Below are 21,182 nucleotides of genomic sequence, written 5' to 3'. Positions count from 1 at the left end.
CCGATGCGGCACTGCGGGGTTCGTAGATGATTCAACGAATTCAGAGATAAAGAACAAATTTTCTTCCGTTTTGTGTATTTTGTTGTTTTCTATGTCATACTTTTACGTATTACGCAATATCTAAATTATTGAAAATCGCGAAAATATAAACAAAAGTGTCGTAGTGAACGAAACCCGCAGTGTCGCAACGGTGCCCCAAGTGCAGTGAGAGTCCACTTTACATGGATGTTTGTCTTCTCTAGATCTGTTTATGTTCATCATCATTCTCAGCCTTCCTGTTACTATTCCAAACTTGAAACATTTTTGTCCTTCCGAACTTTCTGTCTTTTCTCTTTAAACATTTGCTATATTGTTGATATGACTATGATATTAAATTGATACAGTTCAAATGTTATACAAACATTTTAGATTTCTAACGGCTGTTCTGACGGCATTGTGGTGAGCTTTCCTCTCAGACGACCGCGTGCATGTGGTAGCCGATAATGTGGATTAAAAACGTCTATCAGATGCTGGAACACCTCTCTGAATACATCTCTGGGGGTTAAAGTCCTTCCCGCGCCTGGTGGCGCATAGGGCGGCGCCCATCTCCGTTTCAGTAGCCCTTGGGCCACACAACGCAATTACTACAGCAGGGGGCTAGTCCACTGGTAGTGGTGTGTGTTCAACTTCCATACTCTTTCCCGAATGCTGAGTGCTAAGCAGAGAAAGAAGCATGTACCATTTTTAAAGTCTTTGGTATGACTCGGCCGGGGATCGAACTCACGACCTACCGAATGCAAGGCGAACACTCTACCCACTAGGCCATTGCACCGGTATACATCTCTGGGGGTAGTACACAATTTTGCGAATTTTGCATATATGTAATCTATGTATCACAAACTCTACGCTGCCCCGCAGAGGCCGACCGGATGTTGGGCGGGCTGCAATAAGCGGGATTTATTCAGGCTAATGTGGGCTGAGGAGAAAAACAAGTAAGACCACCTCTGGCTCAAGTTAAGGCGGGGACTTCACACACGTAGTAAGTAACCTTAGAGCATTCGTAGTCGTTCCACATATACTCGTTGTCCGCCGTCCAGTGGCCGCAGTTCTCACCGCCCGGTGCAGCGTTGTCAGGCTGCTCGGGTGCCCAGTTGGACCAGCCGCTGCCGAGCTGCGTTCCGTCCGCCCACACCCAGGTCCCCTCCTCCGCGAGGTCTGTCAGGCCGAACCACACGTGGAGGCCGCTGGGGTACTTGACCGTTATGTGGTCGACCAGGTAGCGGTTTGTGGCAGGGTTGCTAGGTATAGCCAGGTGCCCACCGTCAGCCTCACAATCGGCCCTGGATAGATAGATAGATAGATAGATTTTACACAGTTACAAACTATAAGTAGTAATACACAGTACTTCAAAAGGGAATTACTCAAAGAATTTTACACAGTTATATAAAAACTAGTCTTCGGTACTATACATACCTGGCTGCGGTGTAGTTCTTCTCATAGAGGGCGAAGCGGAAACACTGGCGTCCTGACCTGAACGGCACGTACCATTCTGGACAGACTGGGGACAAGGGAAAGAGAAATACACTTTAGTTATGTTACATTTTGATTGGATTACACGGATAATTTCTGTCTGGGAACAGGAGGAACAGAAATACACTTTTACGTCGATGAAGTTTAGACATCCAGGTAATAGGTACGCCGAAAAGCAGTTACTCATAATCAAGCAACTGGATATGATTTTGGAAACGGTCAGACGTTTCAGATAGCATCCACCATAGCATTCGTCAGTGACACTGAAGAAATTTTGAAGAAACTCTTTTGCTCTTTTGCATTGATAGTTAGGGTAAAAAAGCATTGGGATGACTTTGCTTATAATTCAGTTGGTCCTTGGCTACGTTACCTACGTGCTTGGCAAATACTAGGATAGTTGGGAAGCCAATGCGGTAATGTTTTGTGTTAGAACAGAGTTTCAGCCCTGTACTGTCAACAATACAAACTTTCATAGTCTTGCTCACGTCATGTCATCAGAATACTTCATCTATAAGCAGATCTCACAATAGCATAAGATGATATCAAAAGCTGACAAAGGAGTGTAGCCAGCCTAGGAGTGTTTATTGGCTACGGGAGTACCAGTGACTGATGATCAATTTGGCCAGCCACACGTATACTCATTGGTCATCTTATGCCACTGGTAAATATGCTTGGAGATTAGAGAATACTTACAATTAACAAACAGGTCTATATGCTCATGGCCCTCCGTATTGTCCGTGGACAACTGGCAGCCCTTGGCTTTACTCGGACACGGAAAATGGTAGGATCGCCCCGTGAAACCATTGTAGACTTTAACCTAGAAAAAAAAAAATAGAAAAAAGATTAACATCCAACAAACCTCGAAGTCGTCCCATACGAATCCATACGCATGGACTAAATACTTACTAGAAATGTTTTATTTGTAAACAAATAGTGTTAACCTTCACTTACGGAAAACCGGTGTGTTTTTCTTACTCAAACACATTTATATACATGTTGACCAATCACTCCAATACTGCGACTGCTGCATAATGTAATCCAACACAGCATGGGGCACTTAAAGGGGCATTCCACTCCAGAAGGGAGTATTGTTTTCCAATAGATAGTGTGGCAATGAATATATAATTAGCCGAATTTTGTGGAATTTACCTTGAGTTGAATTACGTGATGTGTACAATAAGGACACTCACTAAACCCATGCAGACCCTACCCATGCATTCCCTATACGCATAGACACCGTGTTTATCGTACATATTTTCGGAATAAACGAGGTACGCTAAGCACCCCGAGAAGGCAAATTGCTCATAAGATAGCAAAGAATACAAGAACAAAACGAGATTTCTTAGCGTACCTGAAATTAGTTCTGTAACCTTACCTAAAAGTTTTGCATTGTATTCAGCCATAGGATTAATTCAATTAGAGGGTACTTGGGGAGTTAAGTAGAAGACTGAATGCCTTTGAGGCATGTGGGGCAACTGGGTACTCCATCGTATAATTTGAAGTAGTATGCAGTTATCACTTCCTAAAATTAATATCTATCGGAAAACAACACTCCCGTGTGGAGTGGAATGCCCCTTTAACCTGAGTGACCATCTTGACAGTCATCTAGTCTGGGAAAGAATGGGATGTTTTAATAGTCCTACGGTTTAGCAGCCTTATTTCTTGCTGGATTTCATTTTGCACCGGCTTTGAGACGGGAGAAGCGGGTCTTTCAACCATTCGTTTGGTTTCAATGGATGCATTTTGCATGCATGCATGGATCTGTCAATTTAACCAAACCCTTCTGATAGCCCTTCCAGACGCGTGATTACGCAATGGAGTTAGCGTGGCCGAGCGGGCTACGATAGCGATTTGCTTTTGCAGCCGTGGATCGTGGGTTCAAACCCCACATGTAACAATTTTTTTCTTTGTTATACAAATCTCATGTAATGTTTTTTTTTATAGACGACAGATCAATTCAGTAATTTGATGCTTAAAAACTATCTTTTTATGTGATTTTGTTTAACATCCAGGTTTTTCCCAAAATACGCACCGGCCAGCTTTTACAGAAGCTTTCTTGTTTTAGTTTCAGCCGCGCGTATTCAGGAGTCTCCAGAGGGTGATGTCCATAAAATTAAGATGGTGCGGCCTAAATAAGGTCAAGCTACCACATGGAGAACTGTTGAGAGAGACCTTGCAGAGATGGGTTGCACATGGGAGGGCGTGCAACGGCTAGCAGTGGACAGAACAGCATGGCGAACAATGACGGCCCGCCTCAGTGACCAGAACTGACATGCGGTGAAGATGATGATGATGATGAAATAAAACCGTTTGAATGTATAAGCTTACCCAGTCCAGTTTCAGCCAGTCGTCACTCGAAGCTGTCAGCCGAATCCTCTCGGGTGCACCGAAGTTGGCCGCTGCAAAGGTCCGATTGTACTCGGTCCTTTGGCATTGCGCATGCGAGAAAATTAAGACGTATTCATTAGAAGGGGAGTTCGCCTTAATTTTTGGATTGTACTCGGTCCTTTTGTATTTTGGCATTGGCATTTGGTACATGCGAGAAAATAAAGCGAGATTCATTATAAGAAGGGTTAGCTTTATTGCACGTTTTCTGTGTGGTGTTGAAATGGAGAGGGAACTCAATTATTACAGTGTTGACAAGGCATCGGCACAATAAACTACAATAATTGTTTCCTTTCATACATACACGTCGTGCCAAATGGGTTTACTGGGTTGACGGTTCTCGCTCCCCTACCAACAGTGTGTGATTTTCAGATCCTGCTCGGGAGTCTAAGAGCGCAGTTAAACTAACCACAGGGATGATACGCTAAAAAGCAGTTGCCTAGGCAACTGGATAAGATTATGGAAACGGTCAGACGTTTCAGACACCATCTGATGTCTTTTATTAATAGTCAGTGACGAGGTAAGGGGATGTCCCATGGTGTCTGAAACGTCTGACCGTTTCCAAAATCATGTTCACGTGCTTGAATAGCAGTTTTGGGGCGTGTCTTATTACCTGGATATCCTATTACAGAGATGGCACCTAGGCTAGCGAAGCACATAAAGCACACGATCATGTACGGGTGCTATGTAAGACATGTAATACTATCTGATTTTACCTACCCTCTATCTGTAAGTCCTGTCACCGTAATTGATGTGCAGACGCCATCACAGTCGTCAGAAAAGATGTCGATCGTGACAAACCCCGCACTCTGGGAGCCGGTAGTACGACTCGTCTTGATCGCCACACTGTGCTGCCCTGTTTCTGTAATTCAAACAACATACATTTATTAAACACTTCGTTCCATGTTAAAAGTAAACATTGTAGCCACTCGTGATGTCTTCAAACGTTTCTTACATAGTTACATTTTGCGTTGCTTCTTCATAACCCGTTTCCCAACCCAACGTGTGTCAGCCCTTAGGTTACATAATCAGACAGACTGGTAACTTGAGTAACGGCTATATGGAGCATCTCTTTACCTTGATGACAAACCTTCTTCGACGTATCAGCTCTCAAGTTACAAAATCAGACCTTACGACAGACTGGTAACTTGATTAACGGCTATTTGGCTCATCTTATTACTTGCTTGTCCCTTTTCATGTTAACTGCAATTACCCCACAGGCAAGAATTTGCAATAAACTACTATTATCATTGCCTGGATGTCTAACCTTCATTGACGTAAGTTAGTATCAGCTGTTACGTTATAAAAATCAGACCTTACCACAGACTGGTAACTTGAGTAACTACTACTTGGCGCATCTCATTACCTGGATGTCTAATCTTCATCGACGTGCGTATCAGCCCTTAGGTCACAGAATAAGACCTTAACACAGACTACTGGTAACTTAAGCAGCTGCTATATCTACGTATCATCTCTTAAGGTACAGAACCAACCCTTACCACAGACCGGCACGTCACACCGCTCCCATCTCTTGTTGCGATCCGTGGTGTAGCACCAGACCTCGGCCCAGTCGCCAGCGTTCCGACAGTAGTTCTCCTCCAGGCCTGCTGACGGGTAGTTAGCTGCCGTGTAGTTGTGTCCGTGCGGTGTCTGACTGTCCCAGCGTTGGCATGTCCTGCCTGTTTAGTAGTAGTAGTAGGAGTAGTAGACTGGTTTATTGTTCAAAACAAAGATGACAAAGTAAAAGCAGTCTTGCAGTGTGAGAGAATGTGTTGCACAACCTGACAACAATACTGTACACAATTTGTACAGTATTGTTATACAAGTACGATTAACAAACGCAAAAGATACAACTAATTACATATTACTAGTACGTCGCAGTTAAAAACAGATTTGATCTATTGACAACAATTTTTTAGACTGTTTAATCGTAGTTAACGGCACTCTGACATAGAATGAAACGAGACGTGGAGAGAGGTGTGGACATAAACTACAGAGCGTTTAGTAGGTCTGTTTATTTGTATTAAGGAATTTTCATTAGTGTTGAAATACAACCACTACTCTTCATGGAGTCCTCTTCCATAAAATGCAATAAATTATAACTACTATTTGCGAAACTTTGTCTTGCTAACACTGATTATGATTAATTACACGTTTAACATAAATCATTAGATCATCTAACAACATTACATTGTGAAATGTTAGCCTGAATTATCATTATCTGGGTTTCGGAGTGTAAATGACACAAGTAACATCAAGCAATAACATGATTTAAAAAATCAACCGATAGCATCATTTAGCAATATCATATCATACGCTAGTCTCAACATTTTGACTTATTCATATCTATGGATATGTCTGTTTATATGTACTGTAAGTAGTTGTTATAGACCTTACGAAAGTCGCTGTACTCTTTTGTGTTGATAAAGCTAAGGGCACAACACGTCGTACGTGCAACTGCGTGCAGTCTACGTGCATAAACGTGGGCAATCTTTTGGGATCCGTAAGTGGTAAGTGCCTCCTTCGTACGTTGTAAGCACGTACAACGAGTACTCACCAGTTGCGCAACGAACGATACACGCAACCACCCACGGCATGCAGACCGCATACTTATTACCGCAACCGTGCGAGTGAAGTGCGTTGACGTACTAACTCCCTGCTCTTGCCGGTCCTTCCCCACGTTTTCAGAAAAATGTGGCGGACGTGGCCTCCAAAAAAAAAGTACGGACAAAAACACGTACAGTTGCGCCCTTGGCTTAAAGATTTCCTATCATATACATAAGTCAATAACACATACCTGTTTCCGTCACAGCGACAGTTCCTCGGTAGGACGTCCCGTTTCCCTCCTGACAAGATTCGGTCAGAACAAGGAGCTTATTGATAAAGAAACCTCCTTGATGACATGAAAAAGAAGAAAACTGTATCAAGTATGCATCTTGGAAACGTATCATGTATTTGGAATAGCAACATTGTGGGTGTATGACTGCAACGCATTCGTAAAGAACAGCAGGACTCTAAATACATCTATGTCACTGGGACAATGTAATGTTTAACATTGTAAGATGCTGTGACACATCACTGTTACCACATTGTCACGTACATGTATATATTTATCTGTTTGTTTATGTTTATTTGGAAACTGCATTAGTGGAAGCAACCTGTGTGTACTAATCTTCCTGGGGCCCTTTGCAACATACACAAAAGTAGAATACGCTTACAAATATGCAGTAAATTGAATAGCTACAAATGCATACTAATTAAATCACAATTGCTTAATCATATCAAACGGTCCAACAAGAAAACCCGGTTTTGTACAGTCAAGGTATAGATCAAAGGTCAAAGTCAAAGTTTCTTCCCGCGCCTGAAGGCGCATAGACCGGCGCCCATTTCCATATCAGTAGCCCTGGGCCCGTGCAACTTTCTGCAATCACTACAGCAGGGGGCTCGTCCACTGGTAATGGTGTGTGTTCAAATTCCATACTCTTTCCCGAATGCTGAGTGCTAAACAGAGACAGCAGCATGTACCATTTCTAATGTCTTTGGTATGACTCGGCCGGGGATCGAACTCAGGACCTACCGAATGCAAGGCGAAAGCTCTACCCACTCGGCCATTGCACCGGGGTGAAGTAAACTTTCATGCTAAAGCCAGGGTCACATTTCCACAAAGGGGCCCGGCCGGGCAGCTTTCGGGAACGATAAGTATGATATAAAAGACAACAACAACATAAAACGGACCGAAAATAATTCAACAGCATGTCTTGTGCATATTTATTGACATAAACTTAAATTTTTCGTTTCCGCAAACAGCCCGGTCGGGCCCCGGGTAGGAAATGTGACTTAGGCCTAACCCGTGTTCCTGTAGTCGACACAATCCGGGCAGTCGCAGTGGTTTGGGCTGCTGCCGCACCAGTTTGCTGGAGAGCAGCATGGGGAAACAAAGGCAGGGTCGCACTCAGCCGGGTTACCGTCTGCTGCAGGGTAGCCCTCTCCGCATCGGAAGTCTTCGCGCCACTTCTTCTGAGCTATTAGGAAAATATACCTAAGTCATTCAAACAAGAGGATGTCATAGTAATTAGGTGTAAGCGCGCTGACTCTTGTCGCTTCTGTAAGGGTAGGATTGGCATTTACACTATGCATACGGACACAGTCTGAAATAGTACCATCTGGTTCCGTGTTATGGCATAATTTCCGCATCAACATTCCTTTTTTTATAAAGGTACTATCTGCATCGTTCACCCATCTTGAATTTCCAAACAGTCTTTTATATTAATAACGAAGACTTTCACACCATAAACCATTTGTAATCCGGGTAGAGAAGACCCCCTATCATAATATCACTTCAGAGTACAGTACTAACCATCGACAGCCAAGAGAAGCTGTCCGCTGCCCTCCGATGAGTCAGTTGATAACTGACAACCGTCATTGGGGCACAGAAAACGGTAGGACTGCTCGGTATAGGCATTGTAGATATCCACCTGGAAATTACAACAAAAGGATAATTAAACAGCAACAAACTTCTGAGTTCTTTTATACTAATTGATGGTAGATTTGAAAGTTTATTTGCAAGATCATGCCCGGAGGCTATTGCAAGTACATGGTGGAAACATAGGAGACGTACATGTGACAATGAACAGTGATAAACATTATTGTAAAAAGAGACTACTCGAAGCCTAGTGTTGGTTATTTCTAAACAGGTTGGGTTTAACTTCTTTTTGATGGAAGCAGATGAAGACCACCCTCACACTCAGGGTTGACAATCGCGGCAAAGCCTAACGTTATCACCCCTGACAACTCAGCCACGGAATTCGGTTATTAGGGGCGCCTTGCTTATGAATATTAATGAGCTTGCCTGATTTGTTTAATGAGCTGTATTAATGAGCTTCTTTTCAAACAATATCTTTGTGTACTAAACTGTCGGGATACCATGTATGCAGATTTATGCAGAGATTCAATAGCCTAGTTTTATTCACGATGTTTTTTTTTTTTTTTTTTTTTTTTTTTTTTTTGTTTTTTTTTTTTATTGCATTCTACAGTAGAATATACAATTCACATTAACAAAAACATAAGGACATGGACAAAAACATAAACCACGGATCCAACGGGAAAGTAAAAGACAATGTAGGTACAAATTGCTAGTATAGGAAATATACAGACTGAAGTATGTAGCAAAATAATGTAAAACAGGATGAATAGATGTATGTAAACAATAATAAATAAATAATTCGGACAAGCACGTTAGGAATTGTTACAAATAAAAAAATATAAGTGGAGCTGTACAGTATGTATGGATGAAAGTTGAATACAAGATGTATTTGTGCGTATACGTAAAATAATCAAACAATAGTAACCATACGTCAAAAAGAAACTTAAATAAATTAAAGCAACATCAACAATGACGGTACACAAGAAGGCAAGATGATGGCAAGATGATGATGGTTTTTAGTTCAATTTGTGCATTATCGGACCCCATTTATTGTAATGCGTCTCTAATTTGTTGTTTCTTGTGGCTATAATTAGTTCTGTTTTATAGTGTGACTTAAGGTATGAGATGTAGTGACCTAAGAATAATCGTTTGCCCCTTAGATTGAAAATAAAACATTTTGCAACTAGTATAATTACATTTTTAAGTATTGAACTATTGATATCACCGAAAATTACACTGAAAATATCTATAGGTAGAATTTCACTTGTTTGTTGTTCGAACCATTTTTTTATTTCTTTCCATAATTCGTATACTTTGGGACAGTCCCAGAGAGCATGTGTGGTTGTTTCTAGTTCTACTTCACAATATGAGCAAAAGGGGCTATCTATTAATTTCCATATGTGCAGCATTCGATTTGTTGGCAAAAATTTATAAATTAGTCTATATTGAAAGAATCTCATACGTGTACATATCGTTGTGTTGTATATCAATTTGAATATCAGTGTCCAGGGGACGGGAGTGTTAAACAGGTCTTCCCAGTAAGTCATAATATTAAGAGAGATGTCGGCTGCACTATACATTCTCAGAAATGCTATATAAATATTTCTGTTACTTGTTTTTGCATTTAAACATAGGTAATTGGCTATATGTGGTAGAATAGGTCCGATAATTGGCTGTTTATCACGAATAATTGTTTTCCAGGCATCCGGCACGGCGGAGATTAATTGGTTGTAACTTAGCTTGTTTATAACTTTGCCAATTTTGTCACATAACGTTTTATATGTTAAGAACCTGCCTTCTTCATCTAACAAATCATTGATGCTTATTATGCCTTGCGAAGCAAGAGACTCCCATAATATAGGTTTGTTTTCTATCAAAATACTAGAGTTGTACCAGATTAATTGTGAATATATTTCGTGATGATTTTCGGGGGGTCTAAACTGGAAAGAAAGCCATGCCTTCATTACATCTTTAAAGAAGACACTAAGAGGAGGGTTTAGCAAGATTAAAGCAATAATCCATATGTTTTTTATCAAGTTGTAGAAATGGGAAGACACCAATTCTAAAAAGGAGGTTCGACTTACTCAACACTTTTTTACAAAAACTATTGTCGGTTGAATAAAGTCTGGGTATCCAAGACGCTTTACGGGTCCTGTCAAAAGTCGGCAAGTGAATTAATTTTAACCCACCATTCTCATAACTATTATATAATGTTTTACGCTTTATTTTTTTCGGGACGGCCATTCCAAATGAAATTAAAAATCTTTTTTTCATATTTTACAAATAAATCCTTATCAGGTGTTGGCAGGGCCATAAAAAGATGTGTGAATTGGGACACGACAAGAGTATTAATTAGAGTTATCTTCCCATATAATGTTAGAGACTGACCTCTCCATGGTTGAAGAGTCTTGTCTATTTTGGCTAGTCTAATTCTATAATTTTCCAATTGGTCCTTTGTATCACCTGACATAATTACACCCAGCATCTGCACTGGCCCGTTTGTCCATTGCAAAGGAAGAGAACACGGAAGTACAAAGAAAGTATTCCTTAATGATCCAATTCGCAATATTTTACACTTATCATAGTTTGGTTTTAATCCAGAGATAGCGGCAAAGTCATTTAGGTCTCTCACTAGTGCTAAAATAGTCGACAGTTCGGGCTGAATGGGGAAGTTTGAGTCATCGGCGAATTGTGAGATTTTTGTTTCACACTCATTAACTGTTAACCCTTTGATTTGACTATTATCTCTAATTTTCATAGCTAAAATTTCTACACATAGGACAAAAAGGTAAGGCGACAGTGGGCACCCCTGACGGACCCCTCGGGAGATTGGAAAAGTAGAAGATATATGTCCGTTATTTATAATCCTACTAGAAATATCATTGTACAGCAAAGATATCCATCTAATACAGGAGTTACCAAAACCGAAAAACCTCAATACTTTAAACATGTATTCCCAGTGTATAGTATCAAAAGCTTTCGCAAAGTCTGCTACAAAAATTAATCCCGGTTTATTTTCAGTTTCATAGTGCTCGATTATTTCCAGAATTCTTCTGATATTTTCACCAATAAATCTACCTTTCAGGAACCCAGTTTGGTCTTGACATATCAAATTATTTATGACTTTCTTAATTCTTAATGCTATTATTTTAGAGATAATTCGAACGTCACAACATAGCAGTGTTAAAGGTCGCCAATTCGTAAGTTGACTAGGGTTTTTGTATTGTCCATCTCCGTTTTGTTTAAGTAAAAGTGTAATAAGTCCAACTTTCTGAGTTTCTGACAGGTGTCCTGTATCAAAGGCATGGTTAAAACACATGAGCATTGGTTGTTTGAGACTCTTAAAGAACGTCTTGTAAATCTCTATAGGCAGTCCATCGAGTCCCGGTGCTTTACCATCCTTAAAACTATTAACAGCTGCCCAAAGTTCGTTTTCTGTTATGGAACCTTCGCAAGTGTCTTTTTGCTTTTCACTCAAATGGACATTGTTTGTAGTCGGGAAGAAAATATCAGATTTCTCTCTTTCTAAAGTAACAGTCTCGCTATCAGATGAATAAAGTGATGAATAAAAGGATCTTAGTTCTGATAAGATACCTTGTGGTTCATGAATGTTTTTACCATCTGATGTTGTCAGGTTGTTCAAATTCTTCCTTGCCTGGTTTCTAAGACCTATCTTAAGGAAAAACTTATTACACTTTTCTGAAAACTCCATATTTTTTGCACGTGTATTATAAAGCTTCTGACTTATTTTTTCTTCGCATAAAGTTTCCAATTCATTCTGTAATATATTGAGCTCTTGAATCAACCCATCAGGTGGTACATTGGACGCATCTAATTTCATTGTGAGTTCATCTATACGGCCCTTAATTTGATTTTCTTTCACAGTGTTTTCTTTATATTTACGTGAGGAATATTTTATTGAATGTCCTCTGAAACAACATTTGAAGGTGTCCCAAACTGTTAGAGGGTCGCTCGTTCCGAGGTTGATTCGGAAAAATTCTTCGATGAATTCCTCAGTTAACTTAATAAAAATGTTGTCACTTAAAAGAGATTGATTGAATTTCCAGTAGTTTTTTCCTCGCTGATAGTCTGCTGTTTTAATAGAAATAGAAATAAACTTATGGTCAGACTTAAATCTATCGGATATTTTTACATTAGATGTATCAGCAATAAGTGAAAAGGAAACTAAGAAATAATCAATACGGCTTGCCTGTTTTCCTCTACGCCATGTAAATCTGGATATGTGTGGAAATTGGAAACGCCATATATCTACTAAGTCTAACGCCTGTATCATGTCAGAAATCCGTTGTTGTGCCTGAGGATGATAAACTGTGGAATTAGTTCCTGCACGGTCTAAGCCCGCATTGAGAACTGTGTTAAAATCACCGACGACAATTATATTTTCGTGGCTTAATTTCATATCTATAATTTTGTTTTCAACATAATCAAAGAAAGTGGGATTGTCTTTGTTTGGGCCGTATATGTTAGCCAAGCAGAAGCGCTTGCTTTTCACAGTAATATCTACCATAAGGAGTCGACCATCATCATCTTTTTTGACATCGTGAACAGTACAATCTAAGTCTTTTTTCAAAAGAATAGCAACACCTCGCTGATTACTTGTCCCATGACTAAATAGTATTTGCCCTCCCCACTCTCTTTCCCATACATTTTCTTCTTTTAGGTTCGAATGAGTTTCCTGTAAACATATAATATCACTGGATTTTTCGGACAGCCACGTAAAGATTTCTTTCCTTTTTCTATGATTTGCAAGTCCGTTAACATTATACGATCCAATTTTCGTTTTACCGTCAATCATGGTTGTTGTCTATAACATTCTTTGATAAAATTTCTTTGTAATGTGGAGAACAGGAAAAGTATGTGGGTGGACAATTCTTTTAAACATCTATCGCACCATATACTTTCATGATCCGTGGTATCCGTGGTATCCGAACAAAAATAAACTGTGTTACATGGGTACGCCAGATAAAGAACAGAAACTGAAACATACATACAGATGTAACTCAAAATAACTGAAATATAGTTAACAACATTGGCGCACTTCCATACAGACATATCAGCACCGATCTTACTCATACAAAATTTCCCGGCTCACCTAAATATTTTTTTAAAGTCATCACCACCCTGTTTTTAACCTTGTCGAGATTCGTCGGCTCCGCAATTCGAATTCAACCAACATGGCTGAATTACCATATCAATATAGTAATAACAAGTAACGTTAAATGTAAGAACCAAAAAAAAATAGACAAAGATATCATTTGTCCACGGAGCACATAATATAAGTAAACAAACATAAATAAATCAAATCTGTGTCCAAAACCTTAAATGAAATGGGAATACAGAATCAAATCAAAAACAAAAGGTGCGAGGTCTGGACAACAGAACAGGTGGTAACCATTATTTCATAATTGCGAACACCTGGGAATGTGTCAGGACTCTCAGCCTTACAAGCTCACACATTCCAGATCATTGTAAACAAATAAACACACAGAGACAACGATGCATCAAAGTGAGGAAAAGTCATTTAATGTTGACAATCCACATTTGTGCATACATATCAGGTTGTCTTGTTTTCGGTTAAAGCGATATCTACCGCATTGATGCGCTTTTTTTCCTTTCCATTAACCAACAGTACAGCGTAAGTGCTTTTTGGAGGTACATAGATAGATATCTTACTGCGCGTATTGGTGTCCTTAGCTTTCTGTATCTCCGCATCCCGATCAGGAACAAGCTGGGACCTCGCTGCTTGGATCGGCGGCGGGAGGTGCTCGTAGACTGCGTAACCACTTCCTCGGAGTTTTCGACCCTCCTTCAGTATGCGATCGCGATCATGATAGTTGACCAGTCTAACTAGTAGATGAGGGTTGGGTCGGGTCTTTGTTGGCCGCGATAACCGGTGAACTGCCACTAATGGCATCTTTTCCAAGCCAAGCTCTCCTAGCAAGAAGTCGTTGAAGAGCATTTCACAGTTTTCCTCCTTATGGTATGGCAGGCCCCTGATGATCACGTCAGACTTTCTTGAGTAGCGTTCTGCTAACAGATCCGATTTGACTCGCTCCCGTCGTTCGTTGTGTAGCTCTCTTCGCAGCTGTTCGACTTCGTTGTCTTTATACTCTGCGGCAGTCTCTAGCGTCAAAACCCGGTCGCGTAGTGAAGAAAGTTCGGTGGATAGCCCGTCGACTTTTACATCCAGCGTTCGGATTTGACCCGACAGTTTATCCCCGACAGTCTTTAGTTGTCCTGCTAGAGTCTCTTGTTGTAGTTTCGATTGTTCCAAAATTAAATGAGCCAAAGGTTGTAGTTCAGGAGGAAGAGAAGCCATGCCCGCGTTACTCGGCGTAGCCATTTTAGGTGTCTTGGGAGGGGGGCGATGAGTCAGGTTTGTCGGACTGCCGTTCTCTTCGCTGGTGTTGGAGCCCCTGGAGCGTCTGTTTCGTTTTCCCATGCAGAATCACCCAGAGTCGCGCATTAGAGTTCAAGTAGAATGGTTTTTGTTACCAAACTGCTGACATTTGTTACCAAACTGGTGACATTTTTTGAGCCGAGAGTAGGAGGCCTACTACGTGCCGCGGTGCATGACGGTTCAACATTTTATTTTTATTCACGATGTTTGTTCTAATTTATGTATGTGGAGATAACCCACAATTATTGTAATGTAACTCGCAATTCAGCTACCAAGCTGCAATGTTTTACAAATAAAATCATTCATTCATTCATTTGTCGCAGGCCAATCAGCGACCGGATTGCAAGTTTCGAACAGACAGCGTACGCATGGCACAGTCCGGCGTGCACAAAGATCGGTTTATCTATGCGTGACGGTAATGGTTTTTTTTTTCATATGCTAGGTCGGTATACGTTGATGCCGTGGTTACCTATACCCACAGAACCGACAACTGTTAAATTTGGTACCTAAATAAAGACGTCTGGACGCTGAAAGTACTGTGAAACGTTATGCCGGTACTGTTATCTTGCTCTTGAATATTAATGAGTCGCCTTATATGGCGCCTTTCCGAGCTTGCGACAACAAAAAGCCATCTCTCCGATTGGCGGACAGTTAGTTAGAAGCCACTCCCCTAATAACCGAATTCCGTGGCTGAGTTGTCAGGGGTGATAACGTTAGGCAAGGAGGTTATATTCAGAATAATTCTGAATATAACCTCCTTGCGTTAGGCTTTGCCGCGATTGTCAACCCTGAGTGTGAGGGTTATGAAGACGAAAAGCCCCACTTTTTCTTCCATTTATGGATTCTGTGATTTTAAGAGGAAAGTGGCTTTCTATTCGTTTGTGAATGTGGAAACGTTGAGGGTGACGAGTAGGCTGAATACTCATAAGTTTGAATATATGAACTTACCCAGCCTAGTTTGAGCCAGTGTTCACCTAAAGCTGTCAGTCGAAGCCGTGTGGGGACACCGAAGTTTGCAATTGGAACTGTGAAGGTTCGATCGAACTCGGTCCTTCAGTGTCGTGCATGTGAGAAAATGAAAACATAAGATTTAACATTAGAAGGGTTCGTCTTCTTCACGTTTTCTGTGTGGTGTCAAAATTCAAAGGGAACTCCTTTATTACAATATGGACAAGGCATTCAAATTGGCACAATGAACTACAGTTGGCCTCTATATCATGCATACACGTCGCACCAAATACGTTTACCGGGTTTCCAATATTCGCTCTCCTACGAACCGTCTTTGACTTACATATTCAATCAGATCCTGCTCGGCAGTATGAGAGCGCAGGTACTAGGTACATCAACAGGGAGGACCCCCAAGCCAGCGAAGCATAAAGAACGGGCTTCAGGTATCTGATTTTACCTACCCACTGCTTGTAAGTTCGGATATGGTCACTGTTGTGCAGACACCATCACAATCGTCAGAGAAGACTTCAATGGTGAGAGGATCGGGAAACCTAGTGTACTCAGATGAACTCGTCCTGATCGTCAGGTGAAGATGCTCTGTTGGATCAAAGTACACAGTGTTGTACATTTTGTATTATAACATTTTCGGTATGGGGTTCGTGCTTTTAGGGTTCTTCTTGTGGCAGCTCACATTCTTGTATACGTAAATTAGTTAACATGAATCTAAAAACAAAACGTTTTGTGGCCCACCGATTATTATTGGCCACATCAGAAGCGTACTGATCAATACTTACTTACATTTTACGATACGTTTGACAGTCACTAAACGTTACGCAAAAAAGGCGTGTACGTTACGTATCCCTCGGACACCTTGTATACGTGTTCTAGTTATGTACCTGAGGTTTTGTCTCTATAGTCGACACAGTCCGGACAGTCGCAGTGGTCTGCGGTGTTGCCGCACCAGTTTGCTGGAGAGCAGCATGGGTAAATACCACCAGGGTCGCACTCAGCAGGGTTACCGTCTGCAGCAGGGAAGCCCTCTCCACACTGACCGTCTTCTCGCCACTTCTTAGGAGCTAGTAGGAGAAAATATACATAAAGTCATTAAAGATTTACCCTGCTATCGTCAGCAAGTGTGCAGATGATAGTCTTATGTTATTCTGTATACAGTGTTATTTCCCTCTGCGTTAAATTTACTAAACGTTTCTGCCCCATTGATTTTGACTTGCCAATTCAGAAGACGGGAGCCGAGCGATCAGAAAAAAAGACTTATAAGATACTGACAAAGTAAGAGATTTCAAGATAAGTTTGACAGCCACTAAACGTCAAATAAATAGGGCGTATGTTACGTTTTCTAATACCCCATTTCCAGTAGGACGGCGCTCTCGCCGCACTCTCTCTGCGACCTACAATTTGACACATCGTTCAACGAACTGTATCAAAATGAAACGAATCTTGTTTCACTTTGTGTGTTCTGTTGTCTCCTCAATCACACTTTTACGTTTTGTATGATATACCCAGTATGAAAGCAAAGGTTTCACATAAGTATCCTATTTAGGTCGCAGTTCTAGTGGAAAGGGGGCCTAATTATGTACCTGAAAGTTTGTCCCTGTAGTCGACACAGTCCGGACAGTAGCAGTGGTCTGCGGTGTCGCCGCACCAGTTGAACGGGGAGCAGCATGGGTAAATACCTTCAGGGTCACATTCAGCAGGGTTACCGTCTTCTGAGGGGTAGCTCTCTCCGCAATGTATATCTTCACGCCACTTCTTAGGACCTGCTATGATAGAATATTCACATTAATCATGCAAATGTACCCCCATTTTGCATGATTAGCATCTCATTTTGTGCATTTTTTGTAAGCTACCTATTTACGCATACAAAAATCATAAAAATCCGTTATTTCTTTCTTGAGTTATCCTCTCCATAATCTATTTGCCAAAAATGCCCCGGCAATGCCAACCCTAGCCGCTAGAGGGCCCAAACTTACGTCACCCCTTTCCGAGCACAAGAGATATCGATTAAAAGCCAAAATGTCTTAACCATAGCTTGTTTAGAACACGAGATATCAAAATATTAACTTCCTCTGCAGTACCAAGAGTATCCGCTAAATCCAATCAGCAAGTATGAAACCAATACATACAGCATTTCTTGAGTTATTGTTGACAGACAGACAAACACACAAGCAAGCGCCAGTGAAAATATAACAGGTAAAAATATAGGTAAGCCAATCAGGGCTTCGCATGTCCATCGTTACTGTGTATACGGACACAGTCGATCTAAAATAGTCTCATCTGGGTCTGCATGATAGCATCATTTCCGTATCAAAATCATCATCATCATCTTCACCGCATGTCAGTTCTGGTCACTGAGGCGGGCCGTCATTGTTCGCCATGCTGCTTTGTCCACTGCTAGCCGTTGCACGCCCTCCCATGTGCAACCCATCTCTGCAAGGTCTCTTTCAACAGTTCTTCTCCAAGTGATAGCCTGACCTCCCCTCTTTCTTTTTCCCACTGGGCACCAATTCAGAACCACCCTGGGGAGTCTTAGCCTTGACATTCGGACGACATGCCCTAACCAACGCAATCTAGCTCTCTGAATGAGTGTCGACAGTTTGGGTTGACTGGTGCGAGTACGGACTATGTTGTTACTAATGTGTTGTCAACCCTTTGTAAAAATGACGTTTTACAAAGGGTAAAGAACTGTCCACAGTTGAATCTTCGAACAGTCTTGTAGGTAAATAAAGAGACTCTTCTTTTCACGACCATTTCTTTATTTCACACCGACATTGCGGTCCTTGAAACTCAGCTACTGACGAAATATAGCACATTTATAATGTAAATGTGAAGACATTCGCATCATTAGTGATGAAACGTTTAAACGGAGTTTTGACAAAGAAGGGACGTTCACACCATACAATATATGTAATCCAGGCAGAGAAGACCCCTATCATAATGTTAATTCACTTCAGAGTACTAACCATCAACAGCCAGAAGAAGCTGCCTGCTACCCTCCGTAGAATCAGTAGATAACTGGCAACCGTCATTAGGGCACAGAAAATGGTAAGACTGCTCGGTATGGGCATTGTAGACATCAACCTGGTAATTTAAGAACAATGTATGATATTACAGCAACAAACCTTTGAGGCCTACGTCACACTTCTTTCACGTAGCAGGGCCGAAATGTTTGCGGAAATGAAAACTTTAAGTTTATGCTAAGAAATATGCGCAAGTCATGCTGTCAAATTACTTTTGCTCCGTACTTTTTTATATCGGACTTTTCGTTTTACCCAAAGTGCCGGGCCCCTTTGTCGAAATGTGACGTTAGCATACTTTGCGCTGTACCAATTAATGGCTAGTGGGCTTAATACTAAGAATTTAAATATTTGAACTTACCCAGTCCAGTTTTAGCCAGTCTTCACCTGAAGCTGTCAGTAGAAGCCGTGTGGGGACACCGAAGTTGGAAGCGGTGAAGGTTCTATCGTACTCGGTCCTTCAGTTTGTTTGTTTGTTGTGTTGTACAGGTGAACAAATGAAAACAAAAAAAAGTCACTTAAGAACGGTTAGGTTTTTAGAAGGTTTTCAGTGTCAAAATGCAAAGGGAACTCATTAATTACTGTGTTGACAAGGCATCGGCACAATAAACCACAATTGGTTTCTATCATGCATACACGTCATACCAAATTAGTTTACCGGGTTTCTAAAACTCGCTCCCCTTCCAACCGTCTATGACTTAGATATTCACACAGATTCTGCTTGGTAGTATGAGAGTGCAGGTAAACCAACAGGAATAACACTCAGGCCAGCGAGGCACATTAAGCTAAGGGCACAACCCGTCGTAGGTGCAATTTGTCCGTACGTTTTTCGGGATGCCACGCCCGTTTTTCCGAAAACGTGGGGAACGACTGGCAAGGGCAGGGAGGGAGTAAGTCAACGCACGTCAGTCGCAAAGTTGCGCAAGGTTGCCCGATGGCACACAAAATTTTGCCTTCACGTAAAGTTCTACGGGGTATCTGCGTGCTCCCAAATCGTACGGAGGCGGTACTTACCACTTACGGATACCAAAAGATTGCCCACGTTTTGGCACATAGGCAGCACGTGCACGTATGGCGGGTTTTGCCCTTAGCTTAAGGAACGGGCTTCAGGTATCTGATTTTACCTACCCTGCACTTGCAAGTCCGGATATCGTCACTGTCGTGCATACGCCATCGCAGTCATCAGAAAAGATTTCAATGGTGACAGCATCATCACTCTGGGAGTCAGTTGTAGTACTTGTCTTAATCTTCAGACCGTGGTTGTCTGTTAAATAAAAAAAAGCATAAAGTTGAAAATTGTTTATCTTAACATCTTTAACATTACCTCGAAACTGAAAATTGTTGCCACTGGTGAGATCAGAATAAGTATTACTAGTAACTGTTTTTTTATATCAGTGCAAGCGCTACATTACCATTTCCGAGACGAGGCTCATGCTTTATCGATGTTTTTTATGAACTGTTATACAAAACCAATTTCCTTATTTCCTACACCAAAGTTCTGTTGAAATATTCATATTCCTAATGCAACTAGACAAACCATCGATCATAAAACATATCTGCTCTTTAATCTCCACTATAACAGAAAAGCGAGAAGTTGAATTTATCCAGCAATAGTCTCCTTTTGTATCTGTGAACTGTATCTTTTCAACATGTCTTGTTGTGACCTGTACTTAGCCCGGTGTGGCCAAAATGTGCAAAGGTCTTTATTTATTCATTCATTTTGCGGTGACGGGCACTAGGGCTGGATATGGAGGACAAGACTGTAGTAACTCAATCCCTTGTGTTCTAGTGAACTTGTTCGTTTTGAGAAATAAACATCGTCACCATAAGAACTGACACCGGATTTTCCGAGCGAATCACTCCGTCTTCCGACCCAAGCGCTGCATCTGAGTGACCGACATAAGTCGGGGCGAGGACAATACCAACAAACTTTGACCCAGTAATGACGTCACATCTTTTTAAAAACACGGTGGGTTGGATAGCGGATAAAGACCAAGTGACCCTATAAAAAATTACGGTGATACAATTCGTTGAGGTGGAGAACAGTTTGTTTCTCATGACGTAATCTACCAATCTTGTGGGACCGCGTGGCACGATCGGGAGCGCGTTGGTCTCAGGCCCGAGAGGTCCCGGGTTCAAATCCGCTTACCGTGTCACCGATCTTGTGCCCTTGGGAAAGGCACTTTACACGACTTTCCTCACCTAACTCAGGTGTAAATGAGTACATAGCTGCGGCTAGTGGCAGTGACAGGCCTTTGTGGTGGTGACAGGCCATAGGGGCATGTTCGGGCATGACGCACCCGCCATGACACATGAGTCAGGGGTAGGAGGAACCCCTTGCATCCTTGGTCGGAAGTCCTCCTAGGAGACGGAAACTCCAAACAACAAACCTGCATCTGCTGGGGCCGTCTTACACGTTGCATACAGTTGCCCCTGTAGGACTAGTGCGCCGGTGGACGAGAGG

At 41.5% G+C, this 21,182-nt stretch overlaps 1 protein-coding gene across 1 annotated transcript; it reads right to left on the bottom strand.

Moving 5' to 3' along the window:
• Window positions 1–820: 820 nt before the first annotated feature.
• Window positions 821–19,148, bottom strand: LOC118430888 (the record flags this gene model as incomplete). The annotated part of the gene is given in 15 exon segments (XM_035841922.1): window positions 821–1,319; window positions 1,453–1,537; window positions 2,203–2,326; window positions 3,838–4,015; window positions 4,615–4,756; window positions 5,394–5,573; window positions 6,692–6,787; window positions 7,743–7,916; window positions 8,252–8,369; window positions 15,687–15,789; window positions 16,148–16,283; window positions 16,583–16,762; window positions 17,282–17,461; window positions 18,665–18,782; window positions 19,080–19,148. Coding segments are annotated over 15 exon segments (2,214 nt in total), but the record flags the coding sequence as incomplete, so codon positions are not given.
• Between the last annotated feature and the right edge of the window lie 2,034 nt (window positions 19,149–21,182).

The sequence above is a fragment of the Branchiostoma floridae genome, chromosome 14, assembly GCF_000003815.2.
Source record: "Branchiostoma floridae strain S238N-H82 chromosome 14, Bfl_VNyyK, whole genome shotgun sequence".
NCBI classification, from domain to species: domain Eukaryota; kingdom Metazoa; phylum Chordata; class Leptocardii; order Amphioxiformes; family Branchiostomatidae; genus Branchiostoma; species Branchiostoma floridae.
This window is presented reverse-complemented; position numbering and strand designations above follow the sequence as displayed.